Source organism: Centropristis striata, chromosome 1 (assembly GCF_030273125.1).
Source record: "Centropristis striata isolate RG_2023a ecotype Rhode Island chromosome 1, C.striata_1.0, whole genome shotgun sequence".
NCBI classification, from domain to species: Eukaryota; Metazoa; Chordata; class Actinopteri; order Perciformes; family Serranidae; genus Centropristis; species Centropristis striata.
Window position 1 is genome coordinate 46,180,463 of NC_081517.1, and position 14,818 is coordinate 46,195,280.

General features: G+C 41.0%; 1 protein-coding gene across 1 annotated transcript in view; it reads left to right on the forward strand.

The window, feature by feature from the left end:
* The window catches only part of LOC131980017 (SEC14-like protein 1), a 48,924-nt gene that overhangs the window by 332 nt on the left and 33,774 nt on the right, over window positions 1-14,818 (forward strand). Inside the window, exons 1-2 of the mRNA XM_059344144.1 lie at window position 1; window positions 3,369-3,458. The exon at window position 1 is cut by the window's left edge and continues 332 nt beyond it. Coding sequence (XP_059200127.1) covers window positions 3,396-3,458 — 63 coding nt within the window. The 5' untranslated portion in view covers window position 1; window positions 3,369-3,395. The remainder of the gene's footprint in view (window positions 2-3,368; window positions 3,459-14,818) is intronic.

Genomic DNA, 14,818 nt, shown 5'->3' on the forward strand with positions numbered 1-14,818 from the left:
GGTGAGTGACATTACCGGGCTGTGTGTTGAGGTTATAACCGGTTATATCAGTTAGCGTTAGCTTCAGGCTAGCCTCAGCTAGCTGCTGCTGTTGTGTAACGATGCTAACTGTTGTTAACTACTAACAACATGTTAAAATAATAATAAAACTGTTCAAATCATCAAACCGAGTCAAACTTTATTTAGATTTTTATTATTTATTTATATTTTCATACATATACATGTAGCACGGAGTCCTTTACAGAAAATAAGAATAAAAATAGACAATAAAAATGAGAAATGTTTTAGATAGAAACATAAACAGAGAGTGGATCCATTATCGGACACTTTCTGGTGTTTTTACCTTCGTTTAGAATAAATCATCACCAGTGGAGCTAGAACTGATTTATATATATTTAACAATCTACATGTTCAATGTCATTAATGTACATTAAGGTTAACATGTCTAATTATAATAATAAAGTAACTGATGAGAGGAAGCAGATGATCTTAAAGTCCATCTGTATTTTATTGTGAAGGACAGAAGTACTATAACTATATTATATATTATATTTATTATTGCTGTACTGGTCTGTGCAGCTGTTTTCTGTCTCATTTAGCAGATTCGTCACATATTTATACCATATTTAATAAACATTTAACTGCTGTGGATTATATTGTTGTATGAGTGAACGCTACATCACAGACGCCTATAAATGAAAAGAAAGCATGAAAATATAATGTTTGCAAGATCAGTTAGAGCTGGATTCAAATTCACTCCAACACAGTTGAATTGTTCGTGAACCGTCACCTCGACAGTCATGAAAAAACTATCAGACCTTGTTTTCTTCATGTTCTTCTTCTTTTAAATGGCTGGTGCCACTAAAGGTTCATTTGTTTGGAAAAATGTAATAATAACATCAGAAATAGTTAATAAAAGTAAAATTTAAGAGCTGATATCTCGACATTTAACACGGTTTTATTAACCAAAATCAATAAAACCATGTTCAATGTCAGATATCAGCTCTTAAATTAAACTCTTGTCAGATATTTTTGTTGTTATCATTATATTTGTCCAAACAAAGCATTAAATGAACAAGAAAGCAGCAGAAAACAAGGTGGTCTAATACTTTTCCCATGACTGTATATATTTATTAAATATGTGACGAACCTGCTGAAATGAGGCAGAAACAGCTGCACGCACCAGTTCAGGCACCAGTTAGTTCAGAAACCAGTAAGACACAACACAGCGCCAGGTCCTTTAGCCGACTGGTAAAGTTAAAAGTTAAACTAGATCCGGTTCAAAGATAAGAAGTTAGACTTTATTTCACACATTTAATGATCATTTATACTAGCAGGTGATGAAACGTTCTCAGCTGTTTGATTCCAGTCGTGGTTCAGTTTAAACTGTTTCACCTGAAATCTCTTAATGAACACATTCTGATTTAATTGTCTTGTTTTGACGTGTCTTCTTAAAAGTTGCTGACGATCCTGAAGCATGACGGTAATTATGATGTTTCAGTAGTTAGAGCTGCTGTTAGTCCTAGTCCAGCTGTTCTTAGTCTCCTGATCCCTCCGGACACTGGCAAATAATAAAAACCTTGTTTTTACCGTTCAAAAAAAGGAAATGTGGTTGCCAGAACTTTACCGTAAAATGATATTAACACTGTTGATTTCACATTTAAGATTGTCATTTTATTCCATATTTTACCGTATAAATAAGAAGTTTTGCCATCAAAATAAACGCTGTTCTGCCATATAATTGACCAGAAAATACTTTATAAATGCTGCATAAATTAAAGATTTTACCATTAAATATTACAGTATATTTCTGTTAGAGATATGGTGTTTAGTACATTTAACAGTGAGAAAAAGTATTTTTACAAAAAATGAATGCAAAAATGACAGTAGTGGCTTATATATGTATTACAGTATATTGCCAGAGTATTCTACAGTAGAGTATTGTAGTTTTTTTTGTGTAAAGTAAAGTGTAAAAAAATCCTGTTTTGTCTGATATAAACATTTACAGTGTTTCATTGTTACTGAAACTGAATTAACTCATTTATCATTTTACGTCTTTTACTGTCATAGTTTAGCAGTTTTCCACCCTAAAACCTCCAGACATGTTTACAGTGTCAGTAGTTCTGGACTGGTTTCAGACTGGTTTCAGACTGATTTCAGACTGGTTTCAGACTGGTTTCAGACTGGTTTCAGACTGGTTTCAGACTTGTTTCAGACTGGTTTCAGACTGATTTCAGACTGGTTTCAGACTGGTTTCAGACTTGTTTCAGACTGGTTTCAGACTGATTTCAGACTGGTTTCAGACTGGTTTCAGACTGGTTTCAGACTTGTTCACGTCACTGACTGCAGCAGTTTCAGACACGTATCAGCACGCTGAACAAACAACATCAAGATCAAGACATTCTTCTTGATAAATACCTGGAGAATCTCTGTTGTTACACCCAGTTCTGCTTTGTTTCCATTAAAACATTCTCTATGTTCATTTGTCTTTTAACTTTTAATATTCAAATATAATGACAACAACAAAAATATCTAGACATTTAACATGGTTTTATTAAAAAACCCACAATCATTATGAATAAAACCATGTTAAATCTCTAGATATTTTTGTTGTTCTCATTATATTTGTCCAAACAAATGAACCTTCAGTTGATCCAGAGATCAAAGAGACAGGTGGTGTAATGGTTTCTACCTGAATGTTTGATCTCCTGCTGCTGTTTACATGTTAAAGAATGAGCAGCTCACCTGTTTACCTGTTTACCTGTTGTTATTGTTCCGTAGAGTGTTGTTGTGTGTAGATGAGACCTGAGACACTAGATGGACCTAGTTTAGTTCTAGTCCCAGTAGTCTGTCACACACACACACACACACACACACACACACACACACACACACCTCTGCCATATTTTATTTTATTTCCTTTATTTTACCAGGAAGTCCCTTGAGATTGTCATCTCTGTTTGGAGGGCGACCTGGCAAAGATGGCTGCCAGTTACAGATAAAATGACAGAACATGGGAATATCTAGTAAAAACAGCAGAAAATACACACTTTGCCAACACGGCTTATTATTATTTATTGAGGCGGCTACATGAAACCTGAACTCTGTGTCCCCCTGGTGGTTGGTGACTACTGGGGTAGAAAGTGTTGTTAGATCTGCAGGAGAGACACATTTAAAATGGAAATATCACCGACCATCAGGTTCATTTAATCCTGATGGCCAAAATGGTGATCACGATTAAAATGTGATGAATTGTTTAGCCCTTTATGAAGCTAGTTTCCTTGGTGACGTGTCCTCTTGTGTCTAGTTTCCTTGGTGACGTGTCCTCTTGTGTCTAGTTTCCTTGGTGACGTGTCCTCTTTGTGCAGGTCGGAGGTGTTGCTGTGAGCCCCACCATGGTGCAGAAGTACCAGTCCCCCGTCCGGGTCTACAAGCATCCCTTTGAGCTGGTGATGGCGGTGAGTCAGCATGTTTCTGTCGGCATCAATATGAGATGCAAAGTGATGTGATGGTGCTGCACAGGTCACTGAACACACCTTCACATTACACATTCAAATAGCTGCTGGAGGCCAAACTGCTGCTGCAGGCCGCGTCCTTCCCATCAGCGCTAGAACGCCCGCGGCTAGTTTAGCTTAGCTGGTTGCTAGCTGGTTGCTAGCTGGTTGCTAGCTGCACGGTTCGGTCTGTGAGAGAAACTTTCATTAAGCTGCTAGAAATGTTTCTGCTAGAAATGTTTCTGCTAGAAATGTGACAACCAATATTACCATCAAAGCAAAAATACATATTTAAGGAACCATGTGAAGCCTTTTCTCATTTTCTGTCTATATCCAACGGTCCAATGATGGATGTTCATATTAAACAAGACAAATGTCCAATAATGTGTTGAACGTATGTTAAAGTAATCCTCAGCAGAACCCTCTGATAGCAGAACCCTCTGATAGCAGAACCCTCTGATAGTAGAACCCTCACATAGCAGAACCCTCACATAGCAGAACCCTCTGATAGCAGAACCCTCTGATAGCAGAACCCTCTGGTAGTAGAACCCTCTGATAGCAGAACCCTCTGATGGTCCTCAACACTGGTTTATTTTATTATCATTTTATTTATTAGTTTATTTATTATTTTATTTATTAGTTTATTTCTCCTCTTGTGTCTGATCCAGTGAGATCTGAGTTGCTGATGTTGTTAATTAAATAGTATAATTATCATTAAAGTGATTTATGGATCACATCAAGCTGGAACATGGTGGATTGTGTATTTATTGGTGATGTTCCAGCTGTGATGATGGCGGTTTAAGACTCGGAGCAGACGCAAGTGCAGGTTGTTGTTGTTGTTGTTGTTGTTGTTGTTGTTGTTTTGTGTGTGCTGTGTGTTGATTATGTGTGTAGCTGATCAGTAAAGAGCTTCAGCCTCTTTCTGAGAATGCTGAGTGTGCACATGTAGAGCATAAACATCCAGTAGAACCAGAACCTTTAGAACATCACGCTGTGATCTGTGTTAGTGAAACGTTGTGATGTCATGTGAGCGTCTGAAGTTCTTCTGATGATGTTCTGGTTCTGGTCTGTTCACTCAGCTGTTGGATCATTGTACATGTGATAATGTATAATAATAATAATATGTATAATAACAGTGTGTTCTGTCAGTAAATATTCCTCCTGCATGACTTTAGTGGCTCTGCTGCGTGTTGAGAGCCGTCCCTCTTTTCTTCTTGTTCTTTATTAAAAGTATCAACAGTGTTTCTACGACCTGTTTTCCATTTCTGCATGTAGTTTATATGAGAGCTTCTTTCACCCCAATAACAAAATAGATTTTCTACGTATTTTCACTTCAGCTGGCAATCAGTAAACCCTTTCTTAGACAATTAAGAAAACAAAACGTTGATAGATTATCGTGCCACTTTCTGTTTCACAATGACGCACTAGTTTTTATGTTTCATATGAACTCAGTTTATCTTACAGAGGAGCATTTATTCATTCAGTTTGTGAAATAATAATATATGTGTTAATAGGTTGTGGCATTGCAATACATCATTGATTTAATCTATTTTGAACACATTTATTTGTATTTATATAAATATACAAATATTTATATATTCATTTATTTATAAATAATACAATAAATAATTATGATTGTAGCTATAATAAACTACAAGCTGACAGTGTTTGTGGATGGATGATGTTTTGACCTCAGCTGCTGTTTGTCAGTAACACGTGGCGTCAGTATATATATATATATGTATATATATATATATATATATATATATATATATATACGTGTGTGTATTATATAACCCGTTTATTTCCTAGTCAAAGACACTTTATTGCTGTGCTGATAATTTCACCTATTCCTGCTTTATTTATTCAAATTCATCAGGAAGTTAGTTGCTTCCTTTAACATCTTCTCGTGTTCCAGACAGGAAGTGTTTTCTTTAAATGGAAATCAGCTTTTAGAGCAGGAGAAGGAGCAAGCAGGAGGACTAAACCTCCTTAACACCAGCAGTATTTATAGAGGCTGGTACCTCCACCTGCAGCCGGAGGAAACAGTAATAATAGAAGACTTACACCAGCTGAGCTGGAGGTGACCTGCTTCACTTTTACAGAACTAAGAGAGAAACTCTTTTAAAACCAGGGCAGAAAAAGTGTTTTCATATCAGTATTACAGACCTGAGCTATGTGTTCACAACCACTAGTGTGTCTAAATGTACACACTCAAAAATAACAATACTGCGTATTACTTAATTCAATCAGTGCAACATTTTACTCTTAAAAATATTGAGTTGATTTGAAAGTTCTCAAATCAGTTAAACAACCTGAGTAATGAGTCAATTTAAGTCATATTTAAAGTACGTCTGTAACTGGAATATGATGTTAACCATATTATATGGAAAACTGAGTAGAAATCACTAAACAAACTCAGTAAATATAATTGAAAACATTTGTAGGATATAACTGCAAATTTGCTTCTGATTAACTTAAAAAATGTGTTGTACTGACTGATTTTATACTTATTACACATATTATTACACATATTTAAACCATGTAATCTGAGTCAAATATTAATTTATTTTGAAGAAGTAAACTTAATTTATATCTGGATATTTTACACAAAGATTCCTGTTGGAGTTCTACTAATGAATTTTGATGTAGTTAACTCAAATACTCATCATGATGATATTATTTATTTATTTAGTATAATACCTTTTATATTACTGTCACATTTACAGGCTCCTTCAGTCATTTCTTAGTCCAGTTCAGTCAGTTTAATTTGGTGCATTTGGATGATTTCTTCTTCTCTGCAGTATTTCTGCAGACTCTGCAGAGACTTAATGGTGCGTCACAACACTTGCTGCTTGTTTTTACTGAAGAGCCAGTAGAATCTCCTCTCACTTCCTCTATAGCAGAGTGTTGAAATAACCTTCATGGGAAAACATGTTGAAGCATCGATACAGTGACTGTTTATTTACTGTGTTCACAAGAATCACTTTCACTTCTCTGTGTGTATCAGCTGGACGTGGTGCAAGAAGTTCTAAATAATATTCACATTAATCATCTGGGTGATTCTTCCTCCAGTTTCTCTGTTGGGGTTTTATTCTCTCTCCACTTGACTCTGTTGTTTGTTCTTCCTCCAGTTCCTCTGTTGGGGTTTTATTCTCTCTCCACTTGACTCTGTTGTTTGTTCTTCCTCCAGTTCCTCTGTTGGGGTTTTATTCTCTCTCCACTTGACTCTGTTGTTTGGAGACTGTTACTTCATCTAGTGCTGAAGGAGCCAACCAAGGCTCCACATTCCTCCTTCAAGCCTTTAAAGGCCTCTTTAGCTGCTCTCTGACAGGTGCTATCAGTGTGTCAGCCTCTGGTAACACTGCTGGGCTGAATGTTCTGTTGCATAAGTCATGCTTGGAGCTCAGATGCCCTTCAGCTGTTTCTGTTCTGCAGCAGTTACTGCACCCTGATTTCAACTTGTTATTCTCACTGTTGACAGCTTTATTGCAGATTTGACACTCTTCTAAAAACTGTTGAGAGTTCAGTCTGATGTTTTTCTGTCTGAATATCAAATGCACATTAAGGCCGTTTACACCAGGACGCTGCAGGTAAAAACAACAAAATATTTGATGTGAAGTGCCTTTAGTTTAGACGGTGACGGTGTTTTTGGTCTTAAAAACGTTAAAATGTGCCTCCAGAGTGTAAACTGAGATCCTCTCCTCCGTAGCGTGTCGTCTACACTGACAAGACACAAAACTCTGATCTGATCTGCTCACGTCACGTATGTGTTTACGTCACATACATGCTCCAGGACAGGAAATAAAGAAACGTGGGATTATTTCCATGGTGGGACCTTCAAGCTGCTCTGGCAGCTCTAATAAACTTCCAGGAGTCTTTCCACCAAATGTCCAGGATATGTACAGATAGTATTAGTGAACAGAGAAGGATCTGGAATTACCTCCATCACATTCTGGATGCAGCGATTGGTGGGAGGAGCCAGACGGCTGTGAACGAGACCTGGGAGATCTAGTGATGGAGGAGAACTTTGTGGAAGGAGTAGCTGATGAAAACTTCCACATGGCCAAAGATGCTCTTATGGCTTTAAGTGATGCCGCCTGGCTGCATACAATCACATTCACACACTTTAGATCACCGTATCAGCAGGTTTCCTCCTGGAAACACTCAATAAACCAGGAATAAAAAGTGGAGACGAGACGCCACTTTAGTCTTCTGTTCAGACCGTCACCATGGAAACGGAGCCTAAGTAGGATTTGTCTGTTGTGTTTGTAAACACAACATTCAAAGATTTCCCAGAAGCCCTCAGTCCTGACTGTCAGGGTGAAGCCGACCGTAGATTCTGTCTGGATCAAAACCTTTCACCTCACTATGTTTGAGTCTTCCATGTTTATGATCCGTCTCCGTTCCATTGAGGCCCTCAGACCTGCTGGGCCCCACACCCTGACCCCTCAGACCTGCTGGGCCCCACACCCTGACCCCTCAGACCTGCTGGGCTCCACACCCTGACCCCTCAGACCTGCTGGGCTCCACACCCTGACCCTAACCCTCAGACCTGCTGGACTCTACACCCTGACCCCTCAGACCTGCTGGGCTCCACACCCTGACCCTAACCCTCAGACCTGCTGGGCCCCACACCCTGACCCTAACCCTCAGACCTGCTGGACTCCACACCCTGACCCTAACCCTCAGACCTGCTGGGCCCCACACCCTGACCCTAACCCTCAGACCTGCTGGACTCTACACCCTGACCCTAACCCTCAGACCTGTTGGGCTCCACACCCTGACCCTAACCCTCAGACCTGCTGGACTCCACACCCTGACCCTAACCCTCAGACCTGCTGGGCTCCACACCCTGACCCTAACCCTCAGACCTGCTGGGCTCCACACCCTGACCCTAACCCTCAGACCTGCTGGGCTCCACACCCTGACCCCTCAGACCTGCTGGGCCCCACACCCTGACCCTAACCCTCAGACCTGCTGGGCTCCACACCCTGACCCCTCAGACCTGCTGGGCCCCACACCCTGACCCTAACCCTCAGACCTGCTGGGCTCCACACCCTGACCCCACTAACCCTCAGACCTGCTGGGCTCCACACCCTGACCCTAACCCTCAGACCTGCTGGGAGCTCAGACCCTGACCCTAACCCTCAGACCTGCTGGGAGCTCAGACCCTGACCCTAACCCTCAGACCTGCTGGGCTCCACACCCTGACCCCACTAACCCCACAACACAGGAGGAGACAGGAAGTGATGCAGAAGGCAGCGTTGGTGATGATGGGGGATAAATGATGTCTATCATTGTTCTTTAGAAGTGTCCTCATTCTGCCTTTTAACAAGTTAGCATTTATCCTAATGCCAATCAACTTTAATAATAATAATGCATTCTATTTGTAAAGCACTTTTCATAAAGTAATCTCAAAGTGCTACAGAAACCAGAAACAAGAGAAAAATCCGACGCGTTAAAATCAGCAGTAGATAAAAAGAAACGGGTAATAAAGTAGATGAAAGAAAACAGCTAAAGGAGGAGATTAATAATAAAAACTGCTAGGGACAACCTAAAGGCTGAACAAAAAGGATTTTAAAGTGTCCACAGACTGGGGTTTATGCTTTAGAAGGACGTTAGCCATGTGTTTAGCGCTGCAGCCACCAAATATCTTTACTGTGGATTATTCTGCTGATCATTTCTTCCAACAATCCAACTTGGAAAGGTAGAAAACTAGCAGAAAACCAAGAGTTAACTCTGGTAACTCTGCCCTTGTATTATTGGGTGGTGTTCCTTTATTTGTTTTGATTCTGATTTGTGCTTAAGGGTGATAAAAATAAACCTGACAGGACTCGACATGACAGGACAAGATGCCGTTGGTTTCCCTGAGTGATTTATCGCAGTAGTTCAGGACGGCAGTGAGGGAGCCAGCTCTTAAACTGCTGACTGGATCAGAAAGAGTGAAACTCACACCAGCAGGAGCTCACCAGGACTCTCTCCTCCCTCTGGAGATGAACTCACACCAGCAGGAGCTCACCAGGACTCTCTCCTCCCTCTGGAGATGAACTCACACCAGCAGGAGCTCACCAGGACTCTCTCCTTCCTCTGGAGATAAACTCACACCAGCAGGAGCTCACCAGGACTCTCTCCTCCCTCTGGAGATGAACTCACACCAGCAGGAGCTCACCAGGACTCTCTCCTTCCTCTGGAGATAAACTCACACCAGCAGGAGCTCACCAGGACTCTCTCCTCCCTCTGGAGATGAACTCACACCAGCAGGAGCTCACCAGGACTCTCTCCTTCCTCTGGAGATGAACTCACACCAGCAGGAGCTCACCAGGACTCTCTCCTCCCTCTGGAGATGAACTCACACCAGCAGGAGCTCACCAGGACTCTCTCCTTCCTCTGGAGATGAACTCACATCACACTGACTGAGTGAGTTATAATAACCTGCCAGTGTTCTCATTGCTCCACTAAGTTGTCCTGCTGTTTAGTTGAACAGCAGCAGTTAGTTAAACCCTCCAGTCTCTGCTGCGTCTCACCAACAGGAAGTTAGTGGATGCTGCTGTTATCAGCCTGAGCCTCCAGTCCGTCCTCAGGGAGACGCAGGAACAACTCAACAGCCTCATCGCTGCTGTAACACAACAGCCTCATCACTGCTGTAACAACTCAACAGCCTCATCGCTGCTGTAACAACTCAACAGCCTCATCGCTGCTGTAACAACTCAACAGCCTCATCATTTCAGATTCAGCCTGAAGGACAGCTGCTGCTGGAACACGTCCACAAATGAAGAACGACTTCAGTCGCCACAAGAGGAATAAAAACACTGAGAGGAATAAGTTGATGCTAAAAACACAACAAGTGTATGTTAAACTCTCAGATTAGCAGGCTGCCTGCTGCAGAGACTATATATATATATATATATATATATATATATATATATATATATATTAATGAGTCAAAGCTGCTCCGTGGAGACGTTTGGAGCTAATCCAGCAGGACGGACCTGTCCTCGTCCTCATGACGCTCTGAGGCTCAGAACAGGATGTCGTGCCACTTTAATGCCTGCTGGACCTGTTGGCACCACCAACCACTGGACGTTTCCTTCTTAGTGGATAAATCCTCCTTATCAGCAGCAGCAACACAAACAGAAGCATACACTTCATATTTTAACCCTTCATGCCCTCCTCCTGCTCCTCCTCCTCCTCCTCCTCCTCCTCTGGTGACCCTCGAACACCTCCACAGACACTAAAACTGCTATTAAATCACCATACAGCAATATCTTTTCATATTTTTTCATAAATATCTTAATGGTTTTATAACAACAGATGAAGAGTTTCAAAAGACTCTTAAAAGACTTTAAGTCACATGACATTAGTTAGTGTAATGGTAAAAAAAACTTGAAAGTCAAAAGAAGTTGAGGAAACAGGTGAGAAGTCTATAACTGGAAGAAACAGAAGAGAGGAGAATGAAAGAGAGAGAGCTGATTATTATCCTGCCTGTTCTACAGCAGCTAGCTTCAGATCCTCTGAAGTTCACTCTTTCTTCTCATTCTGTTGGACTCACACCTCCTCAGACACATCGAGGCTGTTGGCTCCACAACAACTTGTGAAGGCTGATTAAGGAGAAATGATAGTTTCCTATAATCAGCTGCTGTGTCAGTCCACTTCCTGTATGTATCAGGTGTTTCTGCTGGTGAAACTAAACAGCCAGCAGTCAGTAGTTGGTAGGGGAATTAATGTCTGAAGTTACTGTGCTAAACTGCTTCACATACTTTTTCTCATGAAATTCATGAAAAACATTCTGAATTCTGCATGTGATTCCTGTTGCTACTGTGTCTTCAGCTGCTGCTCTGATCTGCATCTCTATAGTTTATTTTAAAAACTGGTTCATGTCAAGAAATGTTAAATATCTCTATCATGCAAAACAGAAACAAGCATGTGCTGAACTCGTGCTCCTTAGTTAAAATGTTCTTATCAGTCTGTTTTGCCTGTGATTGGTCACATAGAACGGCCAACAGCTCATTCTACCACGTTGGGTTTTACACAGCAGAGATCATTCTTTCTGCTAATTCTGTCTTGGTTTGCACGGTGAGCTACTTTAGCTCCTGGTGGCTCCTCTAGCTGGATATGTGGGTCATCCCTCTCTGGTGTCGGATCACCAACACTTAGTTTCACTGTTTACTGCAGAGCCAGAGTCTCTAACCCGGCTCGTCCTGCTGTCCCCGTGTCTCAGCTCAGTCCCTGCTGGACCACGTCCTGCTGTCCCCGTGTCTCAGCTCAGTCCCTGCTGGACGACGTCCTGCTGTCCCTCCATGTCCTGACCCACTTATAGACACTCTGCTGCAGGCTGCAACCAGTTCTATGGCGCGGCAGCATTACTCTTGTTTTAATCCACTTGTAAGCTGCTGGCTTTTCTCTTGCTTCTATATATATATATATATATATATATATATATATATATCTGTACCTATAGAGGCTTCCACATGCAGAAAGTCACCTACATGTTTGTCTTGCATGGCAATGTTGAAAAAGATGGCACATATGAATAGAATGTAATCTGATTACATTTCATTCACAAGGAGGTTATTGTTGTTTTATTTGTATGCCCATTTTATACATTTAATGCACTATTGCTATATTCATTGCGTAGTAGTTAATATGCCTAACTAACATATTATTCCTTATTTTTAATAGTACATTCAGACAACCAGGGATATTTAATATCATGGAGGATATTTAGCATTCCTGCTGTAGTGAAATGTTTTCTGATTTAGCAGTTTGTTTGGTTTTCTCAGCATTGCAGCTGTCTGTTCTGGTGATTGATAAAAGCCGATCCACTCCTGAATGAGCATCACAGCTCTGCCTGCAGTATCGAGCTCCCTGACTCGGCTCCACGCTGCTCGCCAAAAACCACCAAGAGTTATGGCGTGCTTTGGGAGAGCAGCTTATCATGCGCGTGCTGCTTCAAACGGCATTAATAACAGACTGTAGCAGCACCATGTGACTGTAGGAGCCTATGAGAGAGTTGTGGAGCTGATTTCATTCAGTGATCAGCAGGACACTCATTCACCCTCTTTCCTGCTGCTGCAAGGTCGAGATGCTGCCCCTCCCCCAGCCGAGACGCAGCATACTCTTACACAATGAGCCTCAGCGTGTTTTACACTGCAGTCACAGCAAACACAGTGACTCAGATCTCTGCAGCTCTGTGACGTTAATGGGGACGTGTACAGTAAAGGCTGACAGGCTTCATGTGGAAGGTTTCAGGTTTTTATGCTTTCATTTCAGTGTTAGTTGTGATTTTTACCTGTTTTCTTAATGTTTTACAGGGCTATGGTGCCTTTTTTTGAGTTCCATTAAGGGCTAAAAATATCCCAAAAATGTTTCTCCACAAACAGAAGGTAACAGGACTCTTAAGGCATATTTTTATTTTATTTGACACAATCTGGATGTTTAGCAACAAACAACTTGTGGATTTATTAACTTTATTAACCACCACTATTACACTTTATTAACCACCACTATGACACTTTATTAACCACCACTATGACACTTTATTAACCACCACTATTACACTTTATTAACCACCACTATTACACTTTATTAACCACCACTATGACACTTTATTAACCACCACTATTACACTTTATTAACCACCACTATTACACTTTATTAACCACCACTATTAGTCGTGTCCCTTCAGCTTGGTGCTGATCTATCAACGTTTACTGGAAACAATAAGATGCTGAGGATCTCCAGCAGCATCTCCAGTAACTCCTCTATCAGAGGCTCATCAGTGTATAAAATAACCGTGGTGACAGAAGAGGCAGTGAATAAACTCTCCTTCCTCTTCTCTAAAGCAGGACATCAGTACTGCTGCAGGTTCCTGTAACTCTGATGAATTCTCCTGTGTGGTTTGGTTCTGAGTGGGTAACAGGCAGTGATGAGTAAGGCTGCACATTAATAAACACGTTGATCATCTTCAAGGTCTGAAGAGATAATGTGTTCACATTATGATCGGTGTAATGATGTTTCACATTTAAAGCATTTCATCTGAGTTATTTCATATCATCATTCTGAGAGCTTCATTTCGTCTGAAGTCGGGATGTTTACTAAATATTTTTATTTTCCTTTTGACTCATGACATCAGTCAGATCCTCCCTGACAGTTGTTGCTTTTGATTCTTTTGTTTGTGAATGTCAGCAGCCTTTGTTTGTTAAACTTGGTAAAAGGCTAAAAGGAAGTAGATTTTGAAAAGGCTTTGTGTTCAATAGATTCCACACTGGATTTAGGTGACAACATGTAACTGAATCCCACAGATACAAACATCATTGTCTCAGCAGTTCCTGTATATTTTAAAAAGCTTCCTTTTATAGAGTACTTTCTTAATAAGCCTTATACCAGAATAACATGCATATAGTCCAGTATTTCTAGTTGTGACTGTTTGATAGCTGACAGATGGCCGTCCTGCTGCTTCCTGTTCCCTGCTCACAGATATCCAATCACGCATGCCTGGCAGAGCACTGCTCTTTAGCATATTACCCAGCCCACTAAATGTTTAGGCCTTATATTTCTATAAGGTCTGAGCACAGACTGTCCCCCTCCTCCTCTGGTGGATCTAAATATTTAGGGCCTTATATTTCTATAAGGTCTGAGCACAGACCGTCCCCCTCCTCCTCTGGTGGATCTAAATATTTAGGGCCTTATATTTCTATAAGGTCTGAGCACAGACCGTCCCCCTCCTCCTCTGGTGGATCTAAATATTTAGGGCCTTATATTTCTATAAGGTCTGAGCACAGACCGTCCCCTCCTCCTCTGGTGGATCTAAATATTTAGGGCCTTATATTTCTATAAGGTCTGAGCACAGACCGTCCCCCTCCTCCTCTGGTGGATCCAGGCAGCTCTGTCCTTCCACAGTGGGCTCCCATCAGATCAGAGCAGTGGGAGCAGTGGGAGTAATGGCATGGAGACACCACATGCTCTGTTGTTGCGTCTGTTCAACCAGGAGCTGCTCGTCTCTCCCACCAACATCCTACTGGTTGGTTCTGACCTGATGGGGGAAGAAATGTGGATCTTTCCTGTCTTTAGGTCTGACTGGCTGCTGATGAGTAGCTCAGTGAGTCATCATAGCTGAAGTTTTCTCTTTTTTTCAACAATATATTTACATTACATTACATTACATTACATGTCATTTAGCAGACGCTTTTGTCCAAAGCGACTTACAATAAGTGCATTCAACCTGATGGTACTAGACATAGACCATAGGAATCGAGTAAGTACATAACTTTAAGAGCTAACTGTCATTGCTAAGGAGTGCTATATGTTAAAGAAGAAAAGAA